Here is a 19,993-nt window from a genome sequence, read left to right on the forward strand (position 1 = left end):
CCCTCACTGTGCAGAACTTCCTCCTGATGCCCAACCTAAATCTCCCCTGCTCCAGTTCCAAACCACTGCCCTTTGTCCTATCACCCTAGGCCCTTCTGAAGAGCCCCTGCCCAGCCTTCCTGTAGGTCCCAAAGAATAAGGAGAGATGGGTATTGGGGTTGGGTATCTGCAGGCTGAACAGCCCCAGTTCTTTCAGCATGTCTTCAGTGTAGACTCAGGAGACTGGAGATCCCAGGAATCACCAGTGGATCAAAGCAAACACCACTTCTGCCCAAGCTACAGATGAGGCTGCACAGCCAGGAGGCAGCCAGACTGTCCCTAACCTCTCCAGACTACGTGAGCTCTCCACCAGGCCACAGACAAGCACCAAATCATCTGAAACCTCCTTCAGATCCCCCAAGCTCTGAAGTGTTAGCAGTTCTCACCTGGCTTCTACAGGGCTTCTCAAGCCTTACATCAACTTTAGAGCAGCACAGGAACACTGACAAAACATCTCCAGCTCTTCAGCCCACTTGCTTCAGCCCATCTGCATGCAGATGCTTACCCAGAGTTTATAAGCTATTAACAAAATCTCTCCAAGTTCTGAAGATGGTCAACAGAATTAAGCCAACAGAAGGAAGTTTGCCTTCATGGGCAGCAGCAGGTTTCTCACCACCACCATGCACCTTGTTTAGTCAAAGCAGGATGTCCACCCATAAATGCCACCAGCTTCACTTCACCATTTCCCCTCTCCCCACCCCCCACACTTCATGAATCATGGCACAAGGGGCAGATGACTGCTGTGGAAGAGCAGTTGTCAACATGGATGTCCTCAGAAAGGTAAGCCTGGATCTGCCCCTCAGCACACAACCCACAGAATCATTTGGGCTGGGAAAGGCTTTCGAGGTCATCCAGTCCAACCATGCCCTAGCTCAAGGCTGGTGCTAAGCCATGGCCCTCAGCACCACATCTTTGCCTCTCTGAAACACTGCCAGGGACGGGCATTCAACCACCTCTCTGGGCAGCCTGTGCCAGTCCCTGAGAATCCTTTCACCCCAACTCCTCTGCCCTGTCACACTGACACTCACAGTCACCTCCTGCTTCCAACCATCTAACACACAGGGTAAAGTATTAGGGGGCTCAGAAACCCTGGCATTTGCCTTGGGACCCTCCCCAGGAACCTTCACTTTCTTGTAGCTCCTCTGTTCATCTAAGCCTTGGACAAAACAAGAGGACACAGTCTCAAGCTGTGCCAGGGGAAGGTTTAGGCTGGAGGTGAGGAGAAAGTTCTTCCCAGAGAGAGTAATTGGCCATTGGGATGTGCTGCCCAGGGAGGTGGTGGAGTCCCCATCCCTGGAGGTGTTAGGCAATAGGTTGGACTTGATGATCTCTGAGGTCTTTTCCAACCTGGTTGATTCTGTGAAATTCTGAAGAAGTTTCTTCTAATATCCAACCTAAAGCTCCCCTGGTGCATCCTGAGTCCATTTCTTCTTGTCCTGTCACTTGTTACTAGGGAGGAGAGGCCAACCCCCACCCGGCTCCAGCCTCCTTTCTCAGGGAGTTGTAGAGAGCCAGGTGGTCTCCCCTCAGCCTCCAGGCTGAACAATCCTAGTTCTCTCAGCTGCCCCTCACCAGCCCTGTTCTCTAGACCCTTCACAAGCTTCATTTCTTGCTTTGGACCTGCTCCAGCCCCTCTATGTCCTTCTTGTAGTGAGGACCCCAAAAGTGACCCCAGTATTCAAGGTGCAGCCTCACCAGTGCCCAGCACAGGAGGGCAATCCCTGCCCTGCTCCTGCTGGCCACACCATTGCTGCTCCAGGCCCAGGTGCTGGTGGCCTTCTTGGCCACGTGGGTGAACACTGGCTCATCATGTGCCCACAACTCCTCCCTCACACAAGACCTCAGTGGAAGCACAGAGAGCAATGCATGTGGATTTGTACTACACATCTCGAAGCAGCCTGATTACTGTCACCTTAGCTTCTCTTCTTTCAGCAGTCATGATGCCATGCATGCTGAGAAGGTAACTCTTGAGCAGCAACCTCTCTCCTTGCCTCTGCCACAAGTAAGTGGCAGAACACCCCCAGCTCCCTCAGCCTATCCTCACAGCAGAGGTGCTCCAGCCCTTGGATCATCTTGGAGGCCCTCCCATGGACTCACTCCCACAGCTCTGTGTCTTTCTTAAGCTGGGGACACCAGACCTGGATGCAGTATTCCAGTTGAATGGAACTCCACACACCAGATGTCAAGGATGGAGACATCCTCTGGAGTGGCTACTGTACAGCTTGACCTTTGCTAGAACCTGCTGGTGGCTGCAGGCAGGGAGCACCCAGGCAGGATCAGCTCACCTCCTGATCCTGTGTTATGCAATTACCATTATCACTGCACCTCTTTATCTCCTTGCTCAGGAGACAAATGAACAGAGGCCACCAGACAGGTCTGGTTGTGTGCAGACAGGAAGGAGGTGGTCTGCTTGCCATCAAATGTCTTTGGAGACATACCACTGTGTCCAGCAAGGTCTGGGCTTCAGTGAAGGGCTATTTTCTGGCTCCAGTGAAACTCAGATATGACCTCAGGAAAGGCCCTAAGAAACCTTATCTGGGAAGGGGGAATAAAGACACCAGAGGTTAGACAGCAGTGGGTCTTTCTTGCTCTCTGGCAGAACTTCTTGCCACCAGGAAAGCCACATTAACCACATGGTGAGAAGGTTAAACAAGCTGCCACAGGCTCCTGCTCTTGCACTGCCTGGATGGTGAGATCCTGCTCAAGGCTCCACACTTGGATAGAGGTCAGCACTCTTCTACCAAAGCTCCATACAGAATTTGAGGACCATAGAGTCAAAGAAAGTTGCACATTCTTCAGATGGACAGAAGGAGCTGCTCAGGTATCTGCTCTGCTGCAACTGATACATCACTGCTCATCACTGCAGGCCTTAGGAGCTGCCTCCCAACACCTGAAGGGAGCCTACAAGAAGGCTGCAGAGGGATTTCTCATAAGGGTGTCTAGAGACAGGACAAGGGGGAAGTGGTTTGAAGCTGAGGAAGAGCAGGGTTTGACTGGAGCTGAGGAAGAACTTCTTCAGTACAAGGATGGTGAGATTCTGGAACAGGTTGCCCAGAGAGGCTGTGGATGCCTCCTCCCTGGGAGTGCCCAAGGCAAGGCTGGATGAGGCCTTGAGCAACCAAGTCAAGTTGAGAGGTGTCCTTGCCCATGGCAGGGAGGCTGGAGTAGATGATTTCTAAGGTCCCTTCCAACCTAAGCCATTCTGTGCCTGAATGAGTAGAGAAGGCTTACAACCACAGGCTTCCATATCTCATCCTATGTAGCTGAGGTACACACGAGGCTGGCTGCTGCTACTGGGCTTGAAGTTACTGTTCTAGTTCTCAAGGAATCCCAGGTTTCCTCTTCCATCTCTTCCAGGTTCCAGGCTGTAAGTGTGCAGGCCATGGCTGGATGCAAAGATGAACAAGTAAGAGTCAGAATGCAGAGAGTCATTTGAAGCTTCCTAAGGAGCAGATGCTGCTCTGAAAAACAGGAACCTGCAGCACTGTTTGGGTTGCTGCTTCATCAGGTGACTACTACTGCACTGAAGAACAGCCAGGGGCAGGGAGCACAGGTGAGGAAATGATAATCAGAGAATCAATAAGGTTGGAAAAGACCTCAGAGATCTTCAAGTCCAACCTGTCACCCAACACCTCTTGACAACTACACCATGGCTTCAAGTGCCACATCCAAGCCTTTTGTGAACACCTCCAGGGATGGGGACTCCACCACCCTGGGCAGCACATCCCAATGGCAAATTACTCTCTAAGGGAAGAACTTTCTCCTCCCCTCCAGCCTAAACCTCCCCTGGCACAGCTTGAGACTGTGTCCTCTTGTTCTGGTGCTGGTTGCCTGGGAGAAAAGACCAACCCCCACCTGGCTACAACCTCCCTGCAGGGAGTTGGAGAGAGCAAGAAGGTCTCCCCTGAGCCTCCTCTTCTGCAGGCTAAGCAACCCCAGCTCCCTCAGCCTCTCCTCCCAGGGCTGTGCTCCAGACCCCTCCCCAGCTTTCTTGCCCTTCTCTGGACACCTTCCAGTGTCTCAATGGCCTTCTTAAACTGAGGAGCCCAGAACTGGACTCCCTGAAAGGAGGCTGAAAGGGGAGACCTTCTGGCTGAAAGGGGTGACCTTCTGGCTCTTCCTGAAAGGAGGCTGGAGCCAGGTGGGGCTTGGTCTCTTCTCCCCCAGGAACAAGTGACAGGATGAGAGGAAATGGCCTCAAGTTGCACCAGGGGAGGTTTAGGTTGGACATCAGAAGAAACTTCTTCACTGAAAGAGTTCTCAAAGACTGGCACAGGCTGCCCAGGGAGGTGGTTGAATGCCCATCCCTGGCAGCGTTTCAGAGAGGCAGAGCTGTGGTGCTGAGGGCCATGGTTTAGCCCCAGCCTTGGCAGAGTCAGAGAATGGTTGGACTGGATGTGCTTCAAGGGCTTTTCCAAGCACAACAATTCCATGATTCCATGAACTGATCTATCTTTGACTCCTTCAATCCACATCCCCTCATTGAACTCCTCATTATGGTTTCTCCCAGCTCACTCCATACAGCACACTGCCCTGGGGAAAACTGGTAGCACATCAGCTGCCTTCCAGGGATTTGCAAGCAGAGTTCACAGTTAATAGTTCAACAATTTCATCCTCTACACCTCTTGGGGGAATACCATCTGGGCCCAGAGACTGATAATGTTCATTTGCTCTGTCCCCATCAGCATCTTATCTGCAGACATCTGAAGCCTGAGGCAGACCAAGGCACAGAAAGAATTGCATTCATTTTTCTGCTGGGAGTTTAGCTGCCCTGAGTGCATCTTGCAGCCTTCAAGTCTTTACAGGGGGCCTGCAGACCACCAGGCAAACTTCTGGGACCAAAGAGAATCCATTCTTGGGGGGAGTTCTCATTTCCAAGTTATTCCTCCCTTCATTAAGGTTTTCCCATGCTTTTAACTTGTTCCCTTTTGTTCTGGTTTGGGTTTTTTCTTGCACTTCTACCAAGCCTTTTTGCTTTTCCAAGCTGCTCCCACACACTTTCTTACACCCTTCTGCACAGCTATGCTTCTATCATTTTTCAAGGCTTTTCTGGGGAGGTCCATTTGATCTCACTTCCCACTGTACTGTCCTTAAATACCTTCATGCCAGCTGCCAGGCTGTGGCTCCTGAGCTGCCCTCTCAGCTTCTTTTTCACAGCCTTATTTGATTTCATGGAACTCCCCTTTCTGAACCAAACCCACAGCAGGTTGGCCTCTCTCTCAGCATCTCTGCAGGAACAAGACACATTATTGTCACTGGTACAGAGCAGCTTTTCAAAAGCAGGGTTTTGAATGAGCTCCTGGAAAAAGCCAAGGCCCAGCCTGGCTTCTCCTCATCTTGCTTCCCTGACCAGCAGCTCCCTAAGGAGCTGCAGTTGAAGCTCCCACAAGCACTGCATTTCCTGCCCCTTGAGCTCCCTCAGCCCACAGGAGCTACCAGCCTGGTGAAGGTCTGCCATATCATAGAATCACACAATCAGTAAGGTTGGAAAAGACCTCAGAGATCATCAAGTCCAACCCATCACCACAGGCCTCATGACTAAACCATGGCACCAAGGGCCACATCCACTCCCGTCTTGAACACCTCCAGGGATGGGGACTCCACCACCTCCCTGGGCAGCACATCCCAATGGCTAACAACTCTCTCTGGGAAAAACTTTCTCCTCACCTCCAGCATAAACCTCCCCTGGCACAGCTTGAGACTGTGTCCTCTTGTTCTGGTGCTGGGTGCCTGGGAGAAGAGACCAACCCCCACCTGGCTCCAACCTCCCTTCAGGGAGTTGCAGAGAGCAAGAAGGTCTCCCCTGAGCCTCCTCTTCTCCAGGCTAAGCAACCCCAGCTCCCTCAGCCTCTCCTCACAGGGCTGTGCTCCAGACCCCTCCCCAGCTTTCTTGCCCTTCTCTGGACACCTTCAAGTCTCTCAATGTCCTTCCTAACCTGAGGAGCCCAGAACTGGACACAGGACTCCAGGTGTGGCCTCAGCAGTGCTGAGCACAGGGCACAATGACTTCCCTGCTCCTGCTGGCCACACTCTTCCTGATGCAGGCCAGGATGCCATTGGCCCTCTTGGCAGCCTGGGCACACTGCAGGCTCATGTTCAGCCTACCAATGAGGTAGGAGCAAAGAGCTGAACGAGATGAGGAGAAGAGGAGAAGCAAAGAGCTGAATGAAACTACATGACCTGGGGCATCTCATGCTTATATGAATGAGAGCAGATGAACTAGAGGGTAATGGAGAGGCTGGAGACATTCTGTGGCCTCAGGGAAATATTTGGACATAAGCCTCTAGCCCTGACATTCCAGGACAAAAGTGCAGCCACAGCATGGCTGCAAGCAAGCAGCTTCCACCCAGGGAAGAAAGGAGTGACTGAGGCAGAGCATGACCAGTGGAAGAGGGGGAACCCTTTTAATCTCCTCAGGATCTCTGTGAGGTGCCACTTATTTTGGAACAGAACTGCCTTAATTTAATGAAAGGTTGGTCTGGAGAGACCAAATTGCAAAGCATTACCCTCTGATTCCAACTCCCCTCCAAGGAGTTAGAGGAGATGCTGCTTTGTCTTCATGACAGCCACCAAGTGCTGAGGCAAACCTGAGACTGGCTATTGAAGGGTCACTGATGGGAGTCTTCTCCTGTTCATTAGTTCCAGTGTGATGTGAGGCTCTGGGCACTGTTAGCATGCCCAGCAGGTCCTGCAGCAAGGAATCATACAATTGTCAGGATTGGAAGGGACCTCAAGGATCAGCCAGTTCCAAACCCCCTGCCATGGGCAGGGACACCTCACTTCAGTCCACTTCACTGTTTGACTTTCATACTCCTCAGAGAGGTTCTCTGTATTTGAACAATCTGAAAGCCACATTTCTGTGCAGGATCCCCCACAAAATTCAACCTGTGAGCAACCCCATATGAGGAAAGGCTGAGGGAGGTGGGTTGGCTCAGCCTGGAGATGAGAAGGCTTAGGGAAGACCTTATTACCATGGATTAGTACATAAAGGGTGGCTACTAGGAGGATGGAGACTCCCTTTGTACAAGGAATGCCATGGAAAGGGGCAATGGGTACAAGTTACTGCTGAAGGGATTCTGAGTGGTCTCCAGAAGAAAATCTTTTCCCATGAGAACAGCTGCACATTGGAATCATCTCCCAAGGGAAGCTGTGGATTTCCCTATCTGGGACAGCTTTAAGACTCAGCTTGACAGGGTGCTGGGCCAGCTCATTTCAACTACACTATGACACAGAAAGGTTGGACCAAATGATCCTTGGGGTCCCTTCCAACCTGGCATTCTGGGATTCTCTGATTCTGTAATGGAAGAACCAACATTCTTCATTCCCTACCTAGATCTCCTTGAGTTGTTTCTTCTGCTCTACCATGTGGCCATTGTCCCAAATGCCTTTGCAGACAGTGTCTTCACTACACCTGCTCTGGTCTATGATTGTCTTTTTGGCCTTGCTAAGGAAAAGTGCTTCGTGTCTCTAGCAGGACTGGAGTGCTGCTCATCCTATCTAGAGCCAACCCAATCCCAATGTCTTTCTTTCCCAGTTTCTGCAGTTGGCACATCCCTTCCACAGCAATGCACTGGCAGCCTGGAGCAAATCCACCCAGCTGAACAAAGACCCAACAAAACAAAGGTGAGCAGAGGGCTGGAGCACCTCTCCCATGAAGACAGGCTGAAAGAATTGGGGCTGGGCAGCTTGGAGAAGAGAAGGCTCCAGGGAGACCTTACAGCTGTATTTCCATGTCTGAAGGGGAGCTACAGGAAGGCTGGGGAGGGGCTGTTCAGAAGGGCCTGTGGAGATAGGATGAGGGGCAATGGTTTGAAACTGGAGAAGGGGAGATTTAGGTTGGACATCAGGAGGAAGTTCTGCACTGTAAGAGTGGGGAAACACTAGAACAGGTTGACCAGAGATGTGGTTGAGGCCCTATCCTTGGAGACATTAAGATCTGACTGAATGTGGCCCTGGGCAGACTGCTCTAATTGGAGGTGTCCCTGCTGCCTGCAGTGGGGTTGGACCAGATGACCTTTGAGGGTCCCTACCAACCTAATGTGAATCTTTGACCCCACAAAACAACACCTGCTGAAGTGCTTTAGAAGTAGGAAGTCCAAATTCTATCCTTGCAAGCAGTTTTGCTCTAGGATTCACATAGCAGCACATGTACTTCCCAAAGTGCTTTACTCACATTCCAAACAAAGATGTCACAACTCAGCTTGCTAAAAACCTTAGAATCACCCAACTGTCAGGGTTGGAAGGGACCTCAAGGCTCAGCCAGTCCCAACCCCCCTGCCATGGCCAGGGACACCTCACACCACAGCAGGTTGCTCACAGCCACCTCCAGCCTGGCTGCAAACACCTCCAGCCATGAGGCTTCCACCACCTCCCTGGGCAGACTGTGCCAGGCTCTCACCACCCTCCTGGGGAACAACTTCTTCCTCACATCCAATCTCAATCTCCCCATTTCTAGTTTTGTTCCATCCCACCCAGTCCTGTCCCTCCCTGACACCCTCAAAAGTCCGTCCCCAGCTTTCTTGGAGCCCCCTGCAGATCCTGGAAGGCCACAATGAGGTCTCCTGGGAGCCTTCTCCTCTCCAGCCTGAACCACCCCAACTCCCTCAGTCTGTCCTCACAGCAGAGGAGCTTCAGCCCTCTGCTCATCCTCATAATGTGTTCCAGGTAGTTCATGGCCAGAGGAATCAGCTCAGCAGCCTGAAGCTCTGTGCATGCCCATCCATCCACCCCATTTCTGCCACTGTCCTACAACACACAGGAGATGAACCCATTTGATCACTGGAGACCAAATTACTGGAATGAAGAATAAAAGAGAGATCAAAGGGCACCTAATGCCCTTAACTAGCCCCTTTAGGGTGAGGGAAGTGATGAGGTGAGAACCCAGGGGTTGATCTAGGCAGATGATTCATGTCTCAAGCTGCAGAGGGAGAGGATACACACCCAAAACTTCAGCTCTTTGAACGGGGTGGCTGCAGGGAGAAAAAGACTCTTCCACTTAGATCTGGCAAGCTGCACAGGAGTAACCCATACAACCCAAGCATATCTCAGCAAGAAAAAATACTCCCTCTGCTACCTTTGAACACTGACCTAGAGGTTTAATGCCTTGTTTTGAGGTAAGGCCAATCCCTGATTCCCAGGAAGAGGGGAAAAAAAAAACTAACCAACAAAACAAAGGTGAAAAGGTCTCAAGACATCTCTTGGCCAACTCCTGCCTGCCCCGTGCTGGCAGCACGCCCAAAGCTCTGAAGCATGAGATGTGATTATGATTCCTTAATGCAGACTGCAAGTGGTGTGGGCAAATGAAAGGCAGCACAGAGCTTCCTGTTCCTTAGAGCTGCTGAAAGAAGAGGGGGAGGAAAACAAACAGCTCTCACCAAAATAACAACAACCATCATCATCATCATCACAGAGCTCAATGCCAGGAGATAGCACCGTGGCCATTCACGTTACTCAGGTCGACTTTATTACCTCCTCCTCCTCTCTGTATCTAATCTCCAGGAGCAGACTGGAGGGAAGCCCAAAAGGGTGATAAAACAGAAACAGGCTTTGCTTGAGTGTGCTCTGAACTCCTGTGCTGGGCTTCAGCTTGCAGCTCTGCTTGGTTTATTAACCCAAATGGCATTTATTTGATTCTACACCCATGGGGTTGGGTTTTTGTTTGTCATGATCCTGAAGATCAAACTGCACTGCATGCTTTCCATTCTGCTTGCTTGGTTGGCTTTGTTTTCCTCCTAGGTTACAACCTATTTGTTTCCAGACTAAGTAGAATAGAATAGAATAGAATAGAATAGAATAGAATAGAATAGAATAGAATAGACCAGGTTGGAAGAGACCTTCAAGATCAAGTCCAACCTATTATCCAACACCACCTCATCAACTAAACCATGCAACCAAACACCCTATCAAGTCTCCTCCTAAACACCTTCAATGATGGTGACTCCACCACCTCCCTGGGCAGCACATTCCAGTGGGCAATCACTCTCTCTGTGTAGAATTTCTTCCTAACCTCCAGCCTAAACCTCCCCTGGCACAGCCTGAGACTGTGTCCTCTTGTTCTGGTGCTGCTTGCCTGGGAGAAGAGACCAACCTCTGCCTGTGTACAACCTCCCTTCAGGGAGTTGGAGAGAGCAAGAAGGTCTCCCCTGAGCCTCCTCTTCTCCAGGCTAAGCAACCCCAGCTCCCTCAGCCTCTCCTCACAGGGCTGTGCTCCAGACCCCTCCCCAGCTTTGATGCCCTTCTCTGGACACCTTCAAGGGTCTCAATGTCCTTCCTAAACTGAGGGGCCCAGAATTGGACACAGGACTCAAGGTGTGGCCTAAGCAGTGCAGTTTACAGTAAGGCTCTGGGGGGGAAGCCCACAGCAAGCTTTTAGCCATTTTAGCCTAGCAGCCTTCCAGTATCTGAAGGGAGCCCACGAGAAAGCTGGGGAGGGACTTTTGAGAAGGGCTTGGAGTGATAGGATGAGGGGGAATGGATTGAAGCTTAAGGAGGAGAAATTTACACTGGAGATTAGGAAGAAATTCTTTACAGTGAGAGTGGGGAGACTCTGGCACAGGCTGCCCAGGGAGGCTGTGGATGCCTCCTGCCTGGAGGCGTTCAAGGCCAGGCTGGATGAGGCCTTGAGCAATCTGGGCTGGTGGAAGGTGTAGGGCCATGCCCATGGCAGGTTGGTTGGAACTGGATGACCTTTAAGGTCCCTTCCAACCCAAGCCATTCCATGAAGCCATGACTGAACTTGGTTCTCACAGCTCCCATCACCAGAGCCATGCCTGCTCCACACGCGGCGCAGGAAGCTCTGCATGGAAAAACCCAGAGTTAGAACACATTGAACTCCAGCTCCATCTGTGCCCAAAGTAAAAGCCTAATACAAAAGAGTTCTCTTGGATGGCACAAAGTTTGTGGTCTTTCTGTCACTGGGACAATTCTGAAAGCTGTTGTTTAACAGCAGTGAGTTTCCTACCCAGCTCTCAAGAGCCCTCCACAACCTGCACACAGTGCTGAGCAAAGCTCTCATTTCATGGAGGCACAGCACAGAAGCAATGCCTCCAAGGGTTCAGAACCATCTCAGCCACAAATGCAGCCTGGCCACAGCCAACAGGAACCACTGAGGCCTGTTTCCCTTCTCCTGTAATCTCATCCCTGTGCCAGCTTATCTTTGGGAAATGTCCACTTGCTCCTTGGCTGTACTCCAGGATGGGTGTGCCTGGCTACAAGTCCTCTGCTGACTGTCACTCACTCACTCCAGCCCTGTTGATTTAGCCTTCTGACCACCAATCTTTGCTCTCTGGCAGTTGGGTTAGTTTCTCCTATTCATGGCTGCCCCATTTAATTGCTTGGGCCTCCAGATCTGTGACCTTGTCAGTACTGAAAACCTTCAGTTCAGGATGGGTCTACAGCCATACATGTCATAAATAATCCTAGTGGGACAATCACCAGCACCAGATGGTGCACTGGGGAGATGGCAGGTTTAGCTTTAAGGGTCTTCAAACTCCTCCTTAAACTGAGAACAGTTTCCCACCAGAGGTTTCCTAGATCAGAAACAGAGAAAACACTGATCACAGCTCCAACTCAACCTCTGCATGTCCTGCAGAAAGGGGTGGAAGGTCAGAAACAGCCTCTAAGCTCAGCTTTGTCTAGCAGCTAACTCTAGCTGAGACCCACGACTCTGCACCAGGCCTATATTAAGACCCTACTAATCCCAGAATGCCATCATGGTGGGGTTGGAAGGGACCTCTCAAGATCATCCAGTCCAAGCCTCCTGCTCAAGCAGGGCACCCACAGCAGCTTGCCCAGGATCACAATGGCCAGAGAAGAAGACTCCACAACCTCTCTGGGCTGCCTGCTGCAGGGCTGCAGCACCCTCACACCAAACAAGTTTCTCCTCTAGCTCAGATGGAACCTCCTGGGGTTCCAGTTTGTGCCCACTGCTCCTTGTCCTGTTGCTGGCCACCACTGGGAAGAGTCTGGCCCCATCCTCTTGCCCTCCAGCAGACTCTTTAGCTCTTGCTGAGCATCAATCAGATTCCCTCTCAGGCTGCTCTTCTTCAGGATGAACAGCCCCAGGTCTCAGCCTTTCTACACTGCAGGTTATTCCACACACAGTCCCAATCCTCTACCAATTCTGTCTGTCCAATTTTTAGTAGATCTGCCTGGCCCAACTGGTTCCTTGGACACCACCCAGGCTGTCTGGATGGGGTACTTCTACCTTTTTGAGTCAATGCTCTGTATGCTTCCCAGACTGCTTTGACTCTAAGCTGTGCCCATGTCACATCTAAAGAGCTTTCTGGTTCCTCTTTTTTTTTGGGTACTTAGGCAGCAAGGTTTATTATGCTGCAGCCAACACAAGTGGCTCAATGACTGCCAGCTTTTGACTCACTTCTTGCCCATTACTTAACACTAAGTCAAGAATCTCTCTCTCTCTGTGTACTCTAGCACAGGCTGTTCCAAGAGGCAGAAATTGCTGCTTTGAACTGACTCTCATTGTGCTATCTGACCACTTTATTCACAGGTAATTTAAGTCCCCATTATCATTTGCTCAGACTTTCCCACTTCTTTGATCTCTGTCAACATTATGCACTCAACATCCTTTTGTTGATCCAGGAGCTAGTAGTATAGAAGACTACTAATCTATTTACTTTCTTATAGGCTGGGAGTGTAACTCTTATAAGCAGTTTTAAGTAGGTGATGATAATTCTCCCAGTGGCACTGAGCATTGCAACATGGGAAACACTCTCCATTTCCAGGCTGCCCATGCTGGCTTCACAAAATGCCCAGCTTGGAAGGGACCCCAAGGATCATCTGGTTCAACCTTCACTGTAGCAGTTTTAAGGCCTAATTAGCACTGCTGCTATCAACAGTCCCCATTCTTCTGCTGGAGAAGAGAAGGCTCTGAGCAGTGGCCTTCCAGTACCTGAAGGGGGCTACAAGAAGGCTGGGGAGGGACTTCTCAGGATCTCAGGGAGTGATAGGACTAGGGGGAATGGAATGAAGCTGGAGGTGGGGAGATTGAGGCTGGAGGTGAGGAGGAAGTTCTTCCCCAGGAGAGTGGTGAAGCCCTGGAATGGGTTGTCCAGGGAGGTGGTTGGGGCCCTGTCCTTGGAGGTGTTTAAGCCCAGGCTGGATGAGGCTCTGGGCAGCCTGATCTAGTGTGGGGTGTCCCTGCCCATGGCAGGGGGGTTGGAACTAGATGATCCTTGTGGTCCCTTCCAAACCTGACTGATACTATGGTACTAAGGCTGCAGAGGGACTGCTGCCAAAGGCCTGCAGGGATAGGATGAGGGGCAATGGTTTGAAACTACAGAAGAGCAGATTTAGGTTGGATGTTAGCAACAAGTTTGCACCATGAGGGTGGAGGAACACTGCAACAGGTTGCCCAGGGAGGGAGCTGAGGCTTCATCCCTGGAGATATTCAAGGTGAGGCTGGATAAGGCTCACAGCAAGCTGATCCAGTGAGGGACATCCCTGCTGACTGCAGGACTGGGTGACCTTTAGAAGCCCCTTCCAACTCAAACCATTCTGACTCTGAACACACCTCTGTTAGGTTTTCAGCCTCTGAATTGTACACAGCACCTAAAAAGGGTGACTCAGGACCCCCTCCTCTAATTCTCACCCCACAGGGAAGATTGACTTTAAAAATCATGGGGTTTAAATAATCTATTTCTCTGGGGTGGGGGCAGAGGAAAGAAGCTAATCCTTGCCTTTGGGGCTCAGAGCCTTTAGGGAGCTTGCCCTGTGTTCTCAAGATTGGCCTTCCAAGTGCAGGAAAAGCAATGTGTCCAGTGGGCAAGTGAAAGTTGACTTTCTCCCACAATCAGCTCTGGAACTGCTGAGATATATGAACCAGAGTATTGTGAGACCTGAGATAAAGTAATTCCTGTGGGGAAAAGTGAATGTGTACCTTTGGCTGCTGCAGAAGGAGCCTGTTCCACTGCTCTCCAGCTCTGCATGGTACTTCTACACGTGGCCAGGTGATTACTTTGCCTTCTCCACAGTAAACACAGTGGTTTGCCTTTAGCCTTCTCTTTTTAAACATCACTGGTGGGGATTTTCCCCAAACTTTGAACACTACTCCCAAAACACCAGACCCACAACCTGAGACTAATGATCCACACATCCCATCAGCATCCTCCTTCTCCTTGCATAAAAGATTGGAGCTACCCACACTCAGACACAGTGAGGGTGGGGAGACACTGGCACAGGCTGCCCAGGGAGGCTGTGGATGCCTCCTCCCTACAGGTGTTCAAGGCCAGGCTGGATGAAGCCTTGAGCAACCTGGGCTGGTGGAAGGTGTAGGGCCATGCCCATGGCAGGTTGGTTGGAACTGGATAATCTTTAAAGCCCCTTCTAACCCAACCCATTCCATGAACCCATGACTGAATTTGGTTCTCACAGCTCCCATCACCAGACCCATGCGTGCTCCACACAAGGTGCAGAAAGCTCTGCATGGCAGAGGGTTGGAACTGGTTGATCTTTAAGGTCCCTTCCAACCTTCCAACCACTCTATGAATCTCTGAAACAAGAAGGTACTAACTCTCAGTGTTCCTTAGGTGTGCTTCTGTATACACTCTAACAAAAACCTCTTGCAACTGCTAAACTGTTTAGCAAATAGAATGTTGTTGGGGTTTGGGGTTTCTTTTCTCCCCAAAGCAGATTTGCACATGAACTCTGGTGTCATCCACATCTCCTTCCCTCAAGTCTCTAGAGTGGCTCTCTGCTTTCCAAGGCATTCCTTGTTTCCCTGTCTTCAAAATAACACTGTCAACTCTCTCTGTATCAAGTGGAAACTGAAGCATGGACAAGAAGGAAACCAAGATTAATTCCTTGAAGTCAACTAACAGAAGAGCAGAACTACCAGGAGCAGAGGCTGGGATGTTAGCAATCACGCTGAAGGGAGCTGACAGGCAAACAGTGAGAGGAGCTGAAGCTTGCAGGACCATGCTGAACCCTCAGCTGCTCATGGGTTGCTCTTCATCAGTAAGATCTAACCATGCTCTTTGCAACCTCTCTGTGCAAAAGGTTTGGCTCTCCCATCCTTTATACCAGGCTATTTTCTGTCTGCCCTGGGAGTTTCTTTCAGGCTACTGCAGTAAGCTGGACAGATCTACACCTCCAGCCCTTTGGAAGCTGCAAACTAGTTCACAGCGCTGCTTCTGCTGTGTTAAGCAACAGTTAATGCTCAGAGCATGTGCTCCCTGGACAAGCTGGAGCTCTGAACAAGCTTGAAGATGATTTCTGTAAGAAGTCTGAGGTGTTGGTTTTTTGACCTATAAAGTCTTAAGTGGCTCTGCCTACTTGAGAAATTCCTCTCCCTTTGCATCATACTGCATCGTGCTGAGTGCCAGAGGTAAGGCTGCCTGGCTTTAACCGAAAGGGGAGGATGGCAGGCAGGTCCTGGGCAGCTGCCTGGCATCTGCCCCCCTCACCCAGAGCCATTCAGCACCCTGCAAGACTGAAAATCCAGAGCTTTCCCACCAGAACTGGTCACGGGGCCGAGGGGTGTGAGGAGGAATTCAGCACTGGGGTTATTTTATCACAGGTAAAGAAGGTGGTTTTGGAAGCTAGCTTCTAGGAATGTAACACACTGTGATCAAAGTCCATTCCTCTCAATGACCCTGGAGAACATGGCAGGGAGAAGTGAAACTAAGAACAGGTTCTGGCAAAAGCACATTTGGTGAGGCTCCAACACTCACATGCAGGATTTGCCCTCTCAAGCTCTGACTGTAATCCTAAAGACAGATTGAGCAGAACACTGGAGAGGAGGAGGCTCAGGGGAGACCTCATTGCTCTCTACAACTACCTGAAGGGTGGGTGTAGCCAGGAAGGGGTTGGTCTCTTCTCTCTAGCAACCAGCACCAGAACAAGAGGACACAGTCTCAAGCTGTGCCAGGGGAGGTTTAGGCTGGAGGTGAGGAGAAAGTTCTTCACTGAGAGAGTCGTTCGTCATTGGAATGTGCTGCCCAGGGAGGTGGTGGAGTCCCCATCCCTGGAGGTGTTCAAGAGGGGATTGGACGTGGCACTTGGAGCCATGGTCTAGTCGTGAGGTCTCTGGTAACAGGTTGGACTCAATGATCTTTGAGGTCTCTTCTAACCTTGGTGATAATGTGATACTCTGAAGACAGTAAGTTAAAGAGAACTTCACCTGTGTATAGGGCTAACCCCTGCACCCCTTACCCTCATGAGAGAGTTGCTTTGAAAACAGGATGGCACCCAGCCCCTCTTCTTCCCCAAGCTAAGCTCTGCACTTTGTGTTCTGTGATGGGCTGAGTGCATCTTGCAGGGCCTGGCACAATGGAGTAGATCTGTCAAGAAGTGGTGTAACACCCAGACATCTCAGCTCATTCACTGGAAAGATGATGATGTTATGTGGCTAAATTACATAGAGGGACCAACTGTGCAGGTGTGGAACAGGCTTACTTAACAGGAGGCCCAATGACATCAAAGTTAAGCAGGTGACCTAAAATTTTAGCAGGCCTGGGATGCTGACAACCAGGTGTGAAATGAGATGGCCCAATAAAGCCTAACCCAGGTGTATTTAATAAACAGCTCTCTAAATGCAAACTAAAGAGAGCTCCTCCCATTCATTTCTTACCCATTTTGTACCTTAATGGTTACAGCTCTGTTTCCCATTTCAGAATAGGATAGGATAGGAATAGAATAGGAACAGAATAGGAGACCTTCAAGATCATCAAGTCCAACCTATCATCCAACACCACCTAATCAACTAAACCATACAACCAAGCACCCTATCAAGTCTCCTCCTAAACACCTCCAATGATGGTGACTCCACCACCTCCCCAGGCAGCCCATTCCAATGGGCAATCACTCTCTCTGTGTAGAATTTCCTCCTAACAGCCAGTCTGAACCTCCCCTGGCACATCTTGAGGCTGTGTCCTCTTGTTCTGGTGCTAGGGCAGGACCCAAGCAATGTTAAATGGCATTTTCCAGTCCCAGTTTCAATCTGTGGCGGTGGAGTTGGAAACTACACTGTAAAGCACACACACAGGTCACAGGTACACTTGACTAAGCTTTCCCAGAGCACAGTGCCTGGCACCAGGCAAACATCCTGCTGCAGAAGGCACAGCCTGACCACCCCACCCCACCCCCCCAAGCCCAACAGTGCCATCTGGAACCAGAGCTGGACGATTTTCCACGCTGGGTTCAGTGGGATAGGGAATAGGAACGATCACCTGCGCACACAGAGAGGGGCGGAATCAAGGCCTAAAAACATATACAGTGCAGGTCAGTATCTGTGTACACAAACTCCACAGATTAGATTAGTGGTTCCCCAGCCCTCTCCACGTTGAGGATGATTTTGAAGGGCTGAAGTCCACCCCTCAACACCGACACTACTCGCGGCTTCGTGGTCGGCGCGTCCCCCTTCGTGCTGCCGTGACAGCGGGCGACACCAGAGCCCCCACTGGGATCCCTGCATCTGGGTTAGAAACATCCACACCTCACCCAGCAGTGGTTATCACCTTCCCATTTCTAAGAGGTCCATGCTCTATACTTTGTGCTCAGTTGCAACACCACTGTAGTTTTTGTAAGGAATAAATATTGACTTTCCTGGACATTGCCTCACGACAGAACAGGACCTGCAGTGCATTTGGCTAAGGCATTTCCCCCCCCACCCCCCCCAACCTAGTAATATAATTTTACAGCACAGCTTTCGTTCTGAGTAGCTCAGGAGGCGTGGAAAACACAGGCTCACAGGATGTCAGGGGTTGGAAGGGACCTCTGGAGGTCATCGAGTCCAACCCCCACCCCCCCTCCCGCCAGAGCAGGAGCAGAGAATCCAGCACAGGTCGCACAGGAACACATCCAGACAGGGCTGGGAAGGCTCCAGAGAAGGAGACTCCACAACCTCCCTGGGCAGCCTGCTCCAGTGCTCTGTGACCCTCACAATCAAGAAGTTCCTCCTTATGCTGAGGTGGAACCTCCAGGCTTTAGAAACAGCCCAAGCTGCCCATTTTCAGAGAGGTGACCACGTTCAGACCGTGGCTCAACTCTTCTTCCTTTTCTTGTCTTCACAAAAACTGTGTGACTTGCATTTAGACTCCCAAGCTACAAATTGAATTCACATTACAAACAGCCCCCAGTCAGAAAGTCAAGGCTGGGGAAAGCCATGCAAAACCTCGAGACTGGATATTGATGCAGCTGAGTTGATCATTTTGGTGCTCTCCAGAATAAAGCACACGACTGTCAAGCAAATTGCCTACAGAAATGAGGGAGCAAGCACCAGGGCTCAGGAACCCAAGCTCAAAACGTGGTTCTGTCCACCTAATAGCTCAGCTCTGCCTCTTGGAAGCATCTGTACCTCATGGTTAAGATGGTCAAATGCTCTCTCTCCTCAGTAAAGGTCAGAAGGCAGCAGTAATTTCAATTATAGATGGTGGGGACACCACTGTATGGGTAAAATTCAACTTCCATGCACAGGCAACACACAAGACAGCAACTAGCAGGGTGAGACATTCTGGAGGGCAAAGGGTGGACGGGTATTTGAGCTGGAACAGAAGCCCAGCTGTCAGCAGAAGTGTGCAGAAAACCTCACGGACTTCACCAAAAGCAAGCAAGAAATGAAGAAATCCTGGGGTTTGCCAGACGTTTGGCGTCTCAACATGTGACTCGACACACTCAGCTTTACAACATCAATTAAGATAGGCGCTAATCTTCATGGGATCAACCGACCACATCCGAAATTCAACGTGAAAAACGGCTCCAGATCGTCACCGGGTGGAGGCTCAACCATCCGCACCCTCCCTTCGGCCCCGGGACCTCGTGAGGGGCTGGAGGGGTCAGGAACACAAAGGAATGACCCCCACGGGTGGACAGCTGACATGAACAACACCTCGCTGCGCTGGTTATAGATCTGCAGCCAGGAGATCAAACCCAAAAGCATCGCGACGAGAGCTGAAGCAGCAAAGAGAGGCACGGGAGGAGAGGATGGGAGCGGAAGGCAGGGCAGGTGGAGCCGGATCAAACAGAGCTGCTCTTACCTGCAGCAGTTTCCCTTCGGCCGGCGTCACCTCGGCGACGTTGGCGAACTCCCCTTCCAGTATGATGGGCTCCACTTTGAGGGGGATGACCCTAATGATGGCTTTCTGTGCCGCCGCCCTCTCCGACTCGACCGCCGCCGCCAGCGCCAGCCCCGTATGGCCAAGTCCTGCCTGCAGGGTCGCCATGAGCAGCCAAGGCCAGAGGACAGCCAGCTGCAGCTGGGGGCCAGCACTCATGCTACCAGCTGCAGCAGCGGGCTCCGGCCACACATACCGCTCAGGAACGCGTCCTCACCCTGCGGCGGGCTCCTGCCGGCGGCAAAGCTCGGCGGGCGTCGGAGCGAGCGGTCCCAGCGACCGGCGAGCAGGGAGAGAGAGGAGAGAAGGGGCTCGGCGGCCGCCAGCGCTGCTCACCGCGCAACTCCTCCGGTTCTCGCCATCGCCGGTTCTCTTCCTCGGTGCCACGTGCTCAAAGGCCGCTGGGAGCTCAAAGGCATATTTTAAACAAACAAACGAGAAGGGGGAAAAAAAAATTATCCTGAATTATGGAGTCCCTCCTCCAGCAGATAAATCCAGAAAGATCAGCGAAACAGGTTGCAAGCAAGAAATCAGTTCGGATATGCAGGAACAGCAGGGAGCATTAGGAACTCCTCAGTCCCACGGAGATGAGGCACAGGGAGATCTCCTTACGGCTGCGGTGTCCTCGTGTCTCCTGGCCCAGAGTTAAGAAGATCCACGGGTTCAGCAGATCCATCTCAAACGCCCCAGAGAGACACCTCACCTTCCTGCCAGCGTTTCCCACAAGGCAGGCTCAATCTCTTCACCTTGAATGTTATCTGCAGCTATCGGTCTCTTCCCCAGCAATCATACAGGAGGCACTTCTTGCATCTACGGCGAAAGGAGAGTTGGCTTCTGTAGTGTTCTCTTCCAAACCGAGCTGACCCCTTCCATCCTCCTCATGC

At 51.2% G+C, this 19,993-nt stretch overlaps 1 protein-coding gene across 1 annotated transcript in view; it reads right to left on the bottom strand.

Moving 5' to 3' along the window:
- RNF43 (ring finger protein 43) overlaps window positions 1–19,542 on the bottom strand; it is a 68,882-nt gene extending 49,340 nt beyond the window's left edge. The window contains exon 1 of the mRNA XM_054166979.1: window positions 19,032–19,542. Within this exon, the coding sequence (XP_054022954.1) occupies window positions 19,032–19,268 (237 nt within the window). The 5' untranslated portion in view covers window positions 19,269–19,542. The remainder of the gene's footprint in view (window positions 1–19,031) is intronic.
- Window positions 19,543–19,993: the final 451 nt, after the last annotated feature.

Source organism: Dryobates pubescens, chromosome 13 (genome assembly GCF_014839835.1).
Source record: "Dryobates pubescens isolate bDryPub1 chromosome 13, bDryPub1.pri, whole genome shotgun sequence".
NCBI classification, from domain to species: domain Eukaryota; kingdom Metazoa; phylum Chordata; class Aves; order Piciformes; family Picidae; genus Dryobates; species Dryobates pubescens.